At 42.1% G+C, this 12,552-nt stretch overlaps 1 protein-coding gene across 1 annotated transcript in view; it reads left to right on the forward strand.

Annotated features, from left to right (window-relative positions):
- The window catches only part of SLC35F1 (solute carrier family 35 member F1), a 422,628-nt gene that overhangs the window by 366,656 nt on the left and 43,420 nt on the right, over positions 1-12,552 (forward strand). Inside the window, exon 4 of the mRNA XM_079939168.1 lies at positions 7,175-7,334. Coding sequence (XP_079795294.1) covers positions 7,175-7,334 — 160 coding nt within the window. The remainder of the gene's footprint in view (positions 1-7,174; positions 7,335-12,552) is intronic.

Below are 12,552 nucleotides of genomic sequence, written 5' to 3' on the forward strand. Positions count from 1 at the left end.
TTTAATATTTTTTCTTTGTATTTTATTTTTGATAGTTTGATTAATATGTGTCTTGGCCTGTTTCTCCTTGGATTTATCCTGTTTGGTACTTTCTGTGCTTCGTGGACTTGATTGACTATTTCCTTTCCCATATTAGGTAAGTTTTCGACTGTAATCTCTTCAAATATTTTCTCAGACCCTTTCTTTTTCTATTCGTCTTCTGGGACCCCTATAATTTGAATGTTGGTGCGTTTAATTTTGTCCCAGAAGTCTCTGAGACCGTGTTCAATTGTTTTCATTCTTTTTTCATTATTCTGCTCTAGAGAATTTTTAATTTCATTTATTGTGTTGTTCATCATTGTTGGTTTGCTGTTTAGTTCTTCTAGGTCCTTGTTAAATGTTACTTATATTTTCTCCATTCTATTTCCAAGGTTTTGGATCATCTTTACTATCATTACTCTGAATTCTTTTTCAGGTGGACTGCCTATTTCCTCTTCATTTGTTTGGTCTGGTGGATTTTTACCTTGCTCCTTCATCTGCTGGGTGTTTCTCTGTCTTCTCATTTTGCTTACCTTACTGTGTTTGGGGTCTCCTTTTCGCAGGCTGTAGTTCCCATTGTTTTTGGTGTCTGCCCCCAGTGGGTAAGGTTGGTTCAATGGGTTTTGTAGGCTTCCTGGTGGAGGGGACGGTGCCTGTGTTCTGGTGGATGGAGCCGGATGTTTTCTTTCTGGTGTGCAGGACCATGTCTGGTGGTGTGTTTTGGGGTCTCTGTGAACTTAGTATGATTTTAGGCAGCCTCTCTGCTAAAGGGTGGGTTTGTTTTCCTGTCTTGCTAGCTGTTTGTCATGGGGTGTCCAGCACTGGAGCTTGCTGGTCATTTAGTGGAGTTGGGTCTTAGTGTTGAGACGGAGGTCTCTGGGAGAGCTCCCGCCAGTTGATATTATGTGGGGCCAAGAGGTCTCTGGTGGTCCAATGCCCTGAACTTGGCTCTCCCACCTCAGAGGCACAGGCCTGACACCCAGCCGGAGCACCAGGACCCTGTCAGCCACACAGCTCAGAAGAAAAGGGAGAAAAGAAAGAATGAAAAATAAATAAAGTTATTAAATTTTTTTTAATTTAATATATTATTTTTCAAAAAACTAATAAAAGAAAAGAAGAGAGCAATCAAACCAATAAACCAATCCACCAATGATAACAAGCGCTGAAAACTAAACTAAGATAAACATATAAATCAGAAACTAGTCAGTCACAGACAACCACAAGTCTACAATTGCCCCCAAAATCTACTTCCTCAATTTTGGGATGATTCATTGTCTCTTCAGGTATTCCTCAGATGCAGGGTACATCAAGTTCATTGTGGAGCTTTAATCCGCTGCTTCTGAGGCTGCTGGGAGAGATTTCCCTTTCTCTTCTGTGTTCACACAGCTCCCGGGGTTCAGCTTTGGATTTGGCCCCGCCTCTGCATGTAGGTCGCCCTCTGGCGTCTGTTCTTCGCCCAGACAGGACGGAGTTAAAGCAGCGGCTGATTAGGGGGCTCTGCGTCACTCAGGCCAGTGGGAGGGAGGGGTACGGAATGCGGGGCGAGCCTGCGGTGGCAGAGGCCAGCATGACATGCAACAGCCTGAGGCGCTCCATGTGTTCTCCCAGGGAAGTTGTTCCTGGATCACAGGATCCTGTCAGTGGCGGGCTGCACAGCCTCCTGGGAGGGGAGGTGTGGACAATGTCCTGTGCTTGCACACAGGCTTCTTGGTGGCTGCAGCAGCAGCCTTAGCGTCTCATGCCCGTTTCTGGTGTCCGCACTGATAGCCATGACTCACGCCCATCTCTGGAGCTCATTTAGGCAGTGCTCTGAATTCCCTCCCCTCATGCACCCCAAAACAGTGGTCTCTTGCCTCTTAGGCAGTTCAAGACTTTTTCCCGGACTCCCTCCCGGCTAGCTGTGGTGCACTAGTCCCCTTCAGGCTGTGTTCACGCAGCCAACCCCAGTCCTCTCCCTGGGATCCGACCTCCGAAGCCCAAGCCTCAGCTCCCAGACCCGCCCGCCCCGACGGGTGAGCAGACAAGCCTCTCAGGCTGGTGAGTGCTGGTCGACACCGATCCTCTGTGCGGGAATCTCTCTGCTTTGCCCTCCGCACCCCTGTTGCTGCGCTGTCCTCCGTGGCTCTGAAGCTTGCTCCCTGCCACCCCCCCGCCTGTCTCCGCCAGTGAAGGGGCTTCCTAGTGTGTGGAAACCTTTCCTCCTTCACAGCTCCCTCCCGCTGGTGCAGGTCCTGTCCCTATTCTTTTGTCTGTGTTTTTTCTTTTTTCTTTTGCCCTACCCAGGTACGTGGGGAGTTTCTTGCCTTTTGGGAAGTCTGAGGTCTTTTGCCAGCGTTCAGTAGGTGTTCTGTAGGAGTTGTTCCAAATGTAGATTTTTTTTTTTTAACATCTTTATTGGAGTATAATTGCTTTACAATGGTGTGTTAGTTTCTGCTTTATAACAAAGTGAATCAGTTATGCATATACATATGTTCCCATATCTCTTCCCTCTTGCATCTCCCTCCCTCCCACCCTCCTTATCCCACCCCTCCAGGCGGTCACAAAGCACGGGAGCTTATCTCCCTGTGCTATGTGGCTGCTTCCCACTAGCTATCTACCTTACGTTTGGTAGTGTATATATGTCCATGCCTCTCTCTCACTTTTGTCACAGCTTACCCTTCCCCCTCCCCATATCCTCAAGTCCATTCTCTAGTAGGTCTGTGTCTTTATTCCTGTCTTACCCCTAGGTTCTTCATGACATTTTTATTTTTCTTAAATTCCATCTATATGTGTTAGCAGACGGTATTTGTCTTACTCTTTCTGACTTACTTCACTCTGTATGACAGACTCTAGGTCTATCCACCTCATTACAAATAGCTCAATTTCGTTTCTTTTTATGGTTGAGTAATATTCCATTGTATATATGTGGCACATGTATTTCTGATGTATTTATGGGGAGGAGGTTGATCTCCACATCTTACTACTCCACTGTCTTAGAAGGTTCCTTACCTGAAATACCTATTTTTAATTTGCAAAGCAATTCTCTCATCTTAGTTCATATTTGCCCGCTAATGGTGGACCAGTAAATAGCCACTAACTTCCTGGAAAAGGTGGCAACATGCCTCAAGAGTTTAACTCTGTAATTTCAGGCCAAGAATCTATCCTGAGGAAATATTTAAAACTACCAAGTTCAGGTCATTATCCTGGTGTTATCATGATGACTTCAGAGGCTTTGCCCGCAGTCTCTGAGCACGGTGTGCCTCAGCACCTCCATCAATCACATCAGATAACCTGGGGTCGTAGACCTCGCTGGCAGGTGTTACTTAAGGATGAATGATATAGAAGGCTAAAATTAGCTTATATCTTTAGAGGGGAATGCTGCCAGGTAAATCTAAGAGGTAATGAACTTTACTTACTGATGTTCTTCATGTTCTTGGAGATTTTTCAGAGTATAAGATGATTATGAAATAATATTCATTTGTTTAGTTTTTGGATATTGATATTTTATAATTTCCTTTTGGATATAGAAGTGTATGCAAAGAAAGGTAAATATATCTTAAAAGTTAATGACAGAAGCCGAAGGTTTTTCAGTTCATTTTCTGCTTTCACAGCCCCAGTCGTGGGCATCTATTATAATGCTGCTCTCTTTTATTACTCTAACAACCTCTTTGCTAAGGGGTTAAGCTACCAGAAAATTATTGGAAAATCATTTTGTCAGTATGTTTTATACTATATGACCGCAGGGGAAAAGCTGGGGCCAAAAATCGCTAAAAAATAATAGCCTGTTTACTAACAGCAACTCCCAAATGTTTTTTGTTTTTTGAGCTTTTTTGTCTCTAATTACAAAAATCGTGGTGAGACCTTCACCTGTAGCAATTCCTGTTACTGACCTTCATTAAAATATGATTTTTAAAAAATCAGGGGGCTTCCCTGGTGGCGCAGTGGTTGAGAGTCCGCCTGCCAATGCAGGGGACACGGGTTCGTGCCCTGGAGCGGGAGGATACCGCATGCCGCGGAGCAGCTGGGCCCGTGAGCCATGGCCGCTGAGCCTGCGCGTCCGGAGCCTGTGCTCCGCAACGGGAGAGGCCACAACAGTGAGAGGCCCGCGTACCGCAAAAAAAAAAAAAAAAAAAATCAGGACAGGACTGTGGCTGATAGCAACAGTTTGAGTGACGGGGAGCACATCACTTCACCTCTTGAAACTTCTGAATCCTCAGTTTTTAAATAAAGGGCTCTGTGACTCTAAACTGGGGAGATACTGCCCCCGAGGGGCACTTGTAAGTGTGTAGGAGCATCTTTTTTCGTGGTCAGGGCCCCGTGGTGCTATGTGCCCTGCAGAGAGCCTGGGGCAGTCCTGCAAAATGAAGAATCATCCCAGACCGAATGCCGGAAGCAGCCTAGATTACCTCTAATTTCCCTTCTGACGGTCAGTGATACCAAGCGCCCCTCCATTCTCTGATTCATTTAGTCACCCATCGTTGATTCCCTACTGTATGCTGGGTGCCACGCTTCCCAGCTGAAATGTCCCAGAAACCCTGGTTTGTACTGTAGCCTTCTTTCTCCTTCTTTTCTTTCTGAAAGTCCTCCCTACCCAAAGGGCCAACTGGCACTCACAAATAAGGATTTTTCAGCTCAATCTATTAAGAGAACAGATCCCAGGACTCATCAAGTGCTGGGGTTTCTAATGACACTGAGAACCACAAAAGCTCACTTGAGCCCTCCTCAAAGATTGGATGAAGGCCTGGTTTGCCTTCAGTAATTCAGGCATAGAGGCCTTCAGCTTCGCTGACCGAGGGCTTCCAGCCAGATAATGAAATCCCAGTTGTGGAGCATGTAGGTAAATATTCTAACTGTTGATTCAATCATTTCTAATTTTTAAAGCAAAACACCAACTGTCTTATGCCCAGTGAAGAGTTTTCACTGGCAAACACCAATTTCCTAATATACTTAAATGGCATTTGAGGCCAGCTGTAAGACCTGCTTTAGAGCGTTTTACCACATCAAGTAGGATCATTAACTTGCTGATTAACTGTGCAGTGAGTGAACATATGCTGTAGTGCAGTCCTACCAGCCGTCACCCCCGAGCTCAGCCCCTCCCGGAGCGCGGTGACACGTGGGCTTAGCCCCCAGCCCATCACCGTGTTAGGGTTAACGGTGTTATCAGCGTTATCATTTCCCAGTAACCTCGGGGACAGCTTACTCTTCTGATTGCTTGCTCCATTCTGCAAAAGGGAAGACCGAGGCACGGAGACGCATGAGGGTCTGTCCAGGTCACCAACAGCTTTTGGGATGGTGAGGATCCTACGTGCTGTTTACAGTACCAAAAGCCATTCTGATGGTCAGGATGCTTTGCAAATATACAAACATTTTTCAGTCTTTAGTGAATGTTGGTGACTCTATTTTGCTGTTACTGATTATTAAAAATCCTTGTATGTATTTGTTCAATAACTATTCTTGGATACTTCTCATAAGCCCAGCAGGACTCTGGGTGCTGGGAATATAGTCCTGCTCTCATGGAACTCCAGACAAGTGGGAAGTCAGACATTATGCCAATAATTCCATATTAATTGAGAATTATTATAATTGACACTATAAAGGAGAGGTATAGGATACAAGGAAATCATCGAAGAGGACCTGACCTAGCCTAGGGACCCTAGAGGCTTTCTTAAGGAGGCAGAATATAGGTGCGAGCCTGAAGAAGGAGGCAGGACTTCAAGAATTAGATGGAGCATTCCAGAAGGAGGGGGATGCATGAAGACCCGAGGCAGGAAGGAAGGGCTTGCTCCAGGTAGGAGATGATGCCAGTTCGGTCTAGGTGGCGGAAGTGGCGTGAGTAGATTTAAGAAGTGTTTAGAAGGTGAACTGGCAGGATTTAGTGACCCATAGGATATAGACAGTAAGAGTGAAGGAGTGTTAGGGATCACCGCCCTGCATCTGGCTACTGGCTGGTAGGGCCACCTGTTTAGGATTCTCGCAGAGGAGCTGTACTGTGCAGTGGGACCAGATCACCAGTTTCTCATTTGGTACATGGAGTCTGGAGTCCTGGGGGCCACCCGTGTGTCTAGTGGAGACGCTGCTTCACATGGAGTAACCACAAGTCACTGCATCTTACCGAGGTGTGGTAGAAACAACCAGTTCTGTGGAGTCCAGAGCATGTGTTTGGAAGCAGGGTCTAGACTGGCGTTGAGGTCCTCGTAATTTACAAAATGCTTCCACATGTGTTATCTTCGAGCTTCACAATGATCTTTAGAGAAAGTCAGCAGGAATTATTATCTTCATTATACTAACAGGAAATTGAGGCTTCCTGAGTTTGTGGGTTGCCCAAGGTCACACTGCTCTAAGTAAGGATCTAGTACTCACATTCAGATCTCCTGGCTCCTCACACAAGGTCTTCCCATTTCATTATGTTGTCTCGCTGCATGACCGGGACAAACTTTCCACCATCTCTTGGGGCTTCCATTTCAGGTGGAATCTCACTATTTGCACAAAATATATAGGAAATGAAGTCAAAGATTTTTTAAATACTCTGTTCATTCTTTTTTCTCCCTCCTTTTTTTTAACTTTTTTTATACAGTATTTTTAAAGTATTTGTAAACTTTTGAGATTAATATTTGCATTTACATTTAGACCAGTTTTTTTCCTATAAAGAGTGAAATTTCAAAGAGAGATTAAAGTAACTTTTATTGGTAGGGGGGAGAAAGTTCTGGGAGAAATTAAGTGCAACTTTTGCCTAGATTCTAATAATTTATAAACTATTAGAAGACCTCTGCCCCCTCACCTCCCATTCCCAGATCTACTCCCAGAGTGCTGGGACCATCTAAAACGGCTCCGTCTAGTCTCCCCACATCTGAGTGTCCCTGTGGAGTCGGCCAGGGTGCTGAGGAAGGTGGATGCCAAGCTGCCCTGACACCACAGGGTCAGGAGAAGCTTCACCACCAGCCTGTCTTATTGATTCGCCTTCTCCCCTTCTCTTCACAGCTGGGGGATGTTTAAGTAAAGTTCATGTGCATTTGTTTCAGAGTTGTTTTAATTGCATCAATTCTGGGTTGACCCAAAAACACAGATCCAGGGGAAATGCCCTTTCTACAGAGCAAACTTATTTTTCTGACAGTTTCCATTATATGGAAAGTTTCCCTCTGAACTCCCTATTGTTGCTTCCCTCCTTCCCTCCCTGTAGCTCCTGGACTGTTTTGTGATCCCGGTTGTGATTTTGCTCTCCTGGTTCTTCCTGCTGATCCGGTACAAGGCTGTGCATTTCCTCGGCATCATCGTCTGCATCCTGGGAATGGGATGCATGGCGGGCGCAGATGTGCTTGTGGGAAGGCATCAGGGAGCAGGTGAGTCTCCGTGTTCACCGGGTTACTTGTCTCTGTGGGTGAGACCAAGGCAAGACGTGGAATGTTCACGGTTCATGGTGGAAACAAGGAACCTGGGCTTCCTACTGTCTGTGTCTTAACTCGTGTTTGTTCCCCTGCACCTAGGACAGTGGCACATAGGAGGTGTTCATACATGTTTCTTTAGTGAACGAAGGAAGCAAAATACAGCTTTCATGCCCATTCTACAGGAACTCAGAAACATTCAGATGGTGTTTAAAGCTGAGAGTCAGGACCCACTTGGAGGATGTGTTGGGGGTCAAAGCTGCCTGATCCAGACCAGCTGGTTAGAGACGGTGTCAGTGGGTCAGGCCACTCCCGAGCCACAGGGACCTTCCCCACACCCCACCCGCCAACGCCTTCTCTCCCGCGTCAGAGAAAGACTGAGCTTTCAGACTACTGGGTGAAGGCGGGTATACAGGCTTAAGAGTGGATATTTAAACTTTGGAGCCTGGATTAGGAATTCTCGATAATTTTATGAGGGAGAGCTAAGTGCAGTTCTCCTCATGCATGTTTTTTGTTGGTGTATTTGTGGGGAAGTTTTAGGTAACAGTCACAGGTCATTATCTTGTAGACCTACAAATCTTCAAGGTTTACTCATCAAATTGCTATGAATCTTCTGAGGAGCCCTAATCCAGAATGCTTTCCAAGAGGACCACATTTAAAGCATTGTAATTCTTTAAAATGTACCAAAAATCCTTGAGTTACAGAGGTTTCGGGGCAAGAAAAAAAATGACGTTCTTTGTTAACATCAGGAATAGGATAGAAAGTACCCACTCTTTTGTAGTTTTGGAATTGCCTTTTCTTCTAGGGAATTAGAGATAAAAAGTTAAAATTGGGGCATTTCTCTTTGAGACTAGGTCATAAGAAATACCTGAAATGAAAGTTATTTATATTTTTAAGTTGCACCACAGAACTTTATGACTGAAAGGGACCTTGTTCGGCTCCTTTGTATTTGACACACAGAAACTCCAAGACACAGGGAAGCCAAGTGAGCTGCCCAAGGTCACAGAGCTGAGACTAGAACCCAAGTCTCCTGACCTCCTGGGCAGGCTTCCTTCCCTCTCCCACATTGCTGGGAGCTGAAGATACAACACAGCAAAAGAGAGACAGCCTCTGTCCTCTCCATGTGCTGCCTACACAACGTAGTCAGTCCCCACCACAACAGATGGACTAAAAATACCTAAATCCTGTTCTATGAAATAGTGGTTCCATGGGATATTGATATATATTACATGAAAAGGCTAGTTTTTGCTCTATACTCATCATGATCCCGATATAGATCATCTCTTTGGACCAATCAGACAATATTTTTGTCTGATACCACATGCCCAGTTGTTATAAAGTCATAATTTAATTACACTCAGCTTTGCTTGAACTGTGTAAATACAGACTAAGCAACATGTACCCTTATTTATGAAAATTTTGCTTTGCTGAACTCTAGCCATTCACCCTGGCCATCATTTTGTATCCATTGTCAAGGAAGACAATTGTCATTATAAATCTAAATATTTACACCCAACATGTTAAACAAATTTGAATTTATTTCACTAGGTTGTATTCACTAATCCTGTAAAAAATGTTTTCTTGATTTCAATTGAAATGTTAGGAAAGGGGTACTAGTACTATTTAAGAAAAAGAAAGTTAAGTCCATTTGGGAGTCTTTCAAAAGTGATCATTTTTAAAAAGAGTGCAGGGCAGCTGAAACATGCTGGAGTGGTGTTTTATCTGTCCGTGTGAATCTGTTTAAGGCCCGCAGCATCTTTCCTGTTGTAACATATGAAGTACCAGTGTTAACAGAATTCAGTTTTATCACTGTTGAGTACCTTCCATGCTCATCTGATGGTGCCTAACTACATGGCATAATGTTCTGACAGCAGCCCAAATTTAGGATCCAAGGGCTCATTTTACAAAATAATGACTGGGCATGCTTTACATCTACAAAAATATTAAATTAGGCAGCAATTTAAGCTGTCTTATAAAATGTCCTGAAAAAAGAAAATAACACACTGATTTTGAGGACAATATAATCTTTGTGTGCATCCCTATCAAAAATGTTCCATTTGTTACCACTCTTACCGTAGAGTTGGTTCAATTGCATTAATTCGCCAGGGACGGAACTTTTCTAAAATCCTTCAGGCACTCACCAGAACTTTAATCAGGCATTCAGCCCGATTTAAATCATCATCACTGTAACAGGAAAAGATGACCGACTTAGTCCCTTTTATATTGCTTAGTCCACAGTTCTCCTTAGCTTAGGATTTTGAAAATTCTGTCCTCAAGCACTTTTGATATCAGCCGTGGAGACTCTGCCTTGGAGCCTGTGGAATGGTCTACAAAGTGGGACAGACACAAAAACACTTACATTCCAATTCTATGCTTGTCTCAGGAACAACGAATCATCCACTATAGGTGCTCCCATGCCTTTGAGCTCAGCTGAAAGGAGATGTCTTTTTCCAAGTTTGTCAGTGAAAATTGGTGGGACTAATATGTGCATTCCCTCTTTGCCACCTTCCTCCAGCATTATAAGTTTCCTCTGAGAGACCAGCTCTGCATTTATTGATGCATGGGGGAAAGGCGTGCAATAAAGTGGCTCCTGAGAATATGATAGAGGTTGGAGGGTGTAAAAATGACTTAATAAGACCAAAGAGATTTCTCCATGACATTTCTACTTTCCTTGGAAAACTTATAGATATAAAAGGGGAGGTAAGAAAATAATAAGATTAAGATAAAACTCAATTAAAATAGATCCTTATCATAAAATGTATTTCTTGCTCTTCAAAGTATCTTCTTTCTACCATAATACATTTATTGCATCTTATAGTTCACTTATCAAAGATATTAGATAACCATAATGACATTTTCTTTACTACCAGACATAATTTTATATTTATTTCAAAAGAGAGAAAACATTTTCACAGAATTAGATAATTAAACATAATTTTTAAAAGTGACAATTTTATTGGTGCCAGGCACATTCCTGTACATCATCTCATTTAATCCTCCTAATTATGCAAAGAAAGTATTTTCTCATTGTTACAGCTGAAGAAATCAAGGCTCAGGGAAGATAAGAAACATGTGCAAGTACACACCAGTACTAAATGGTGTGGCTTAGATGTGAAATCTTTCTGCTACACCACTTAATACTTATTCTTCCATAATTGTGACTCATGTAAGAAAGGTACCATTGTTCAATTGCAGTAAATTAGGGTGAATGACTGTCCCAGATAGGCCAGAATGGAAGGGTTTCCCCAGAAGTGGGACTTTCTGTGCTAAAACCAAGAGAGTCCCAGGAAAACAAAGCAGTTGGTCGTATTTAAAACTCAAAAATATTCAGTGAGTTGGGTTCATTTTCATAAATTGCATTAGCAGTCTTTCAACACTCTAGAATACTATAATTCACCATTTATTCTTGAAATAGTGGTAAGTAATGATTTGAAATAATATTCCCTCTTCTCCTCCCACAACCACACAGACAGAAGTATCCCTCCAAACATGGTGTTTCTAGTACTTCATCAAAAATCTAATAAGGAAAACCAATTCTTGCAAAGCAGTCATGACTGGGTTGTTTAGAACTAAGAAGCAATCCAAAATGAGAAATGGCCAACCCAAACAGACAGGTGGTGATTCAAAGGGAACGATTGATTCACTCTTTTTTAACCACCATTTCCTGAACACTTAATAAGTGCCAGACACTATGTTAAGCATTTTACATTATTTTGCATTTTTAAATCCTATTAACACTATTTTACGGTATCCTCGCCATAACCTCATTTTAAATTAAGAAAACACAAGTCAGAAAGACTCTATAGCTTGCCCAATGTTTAACAACTAATAAGTGACAGAGATGTGATTAGAACCCATATCTACCTAAATTGAAAGATGTCACCATTCAAAATCTTTACCATGAGATGTATTAAGACCTGTTCCATTGGCTCAACTCATTTAAACACTTATTGAGAACTTATAATGTGCCAGGATCTGTGCTAGGGACCGCAGAGAATATAAAGCGAAGTAAGTCACAGTAGGCCCTTCAACCCTACTGTATAAGAAAACAGGAAGGGGAAGACAGGCAAGTTAACAAATAATAGACGTGGAGCAAAGTGCAGGGGGGGGGCCATACACAGTGACAATGGTGTGAAATTCAGAGGAGAGAAAGAAGGCACTGGGTTGAATGAACTTCTTATAACTTCAAATGTGTACATTTGCCCCAAATTTGCAAATCATTATCACTCACTGTGGTTTCAATCATATGTAAATGACACACTTGCTAGATATAATTTTCCCCATGAACTTTCAGAGAAATTGACACTACCATGTCAGATATCTATAGCATTAATAGGGCACGAAACATAGAGTAATATGTTGTAATTTCCAGTCAGCTAGATAGAAATTGTAGGTACAAAATATTATATCAAACACTGCATTATACAATATGGTTGGATAAAATCATGTCCTAGTTAATTTAACTATATTTAATCATCTAAGATTTCATACATGCTATATGTATAGGTACCCACTTTCAAATGATTTAAAAACTGATAAATACACTTACTAGTAAAATTTTAATAGGTAATATTTAATCACTTTGTTACCGATAACTTAGGAAATACTTCTAAACTTGCAGTTACACAAAATTGTATCATTATTAACAATAATTATCACTGCATTGGTGAAAATTGGAAGTAGATTCCATATAGTCAAAGGCTTAACAGAATAGACCATAATGATATAAATGCAGAGTTTGAAAAATATTGTTGAGACTATTCATTGAAACAGTGTGGCCTCTTAGGACTTTTAAAAGATGGACTGATGTTTCCCTAAGTTCTATTAAAATAGTTTATTGTAATTTAACTTTCCTGAATCCATTCATATAAAATTAATGTCATGTAACCAAGAATTCTATCGAGCAGCACTTCCACACTTCACTAATACAACAATAATTGATATTCATAATCATGACCCCATGTCATCACAAGATTCTGAAATGGGTCCTTATTGAAAAGTGACTGAATCATGTTCATTCTAATTTTATAGTCTTAGTAATGGATACTTTTTACTTTATGGGTTATTCCACAAATGAACTCCTTAAAATTAGAAGCTTTGTCATGATTTTCTAGCTGACACATAAAAAAAGATTCATCAGGTTGCTCTGTAACAGCAACCTTCATTTCCCTGGAAG

Source organism: Stenella coeruleoalba, assembly GCF_951394435.1.
Source record: "Stenella coeruleoalba genome assembly, chromosome: 12".
Classification (NCBI taxonomy): domain Eukaryota; kingdom Metazoa; phylum Chordata; class Mammalia; order Artiodactyla; family Delphinidae; genus Stenella; species Stenella coeruleoalba.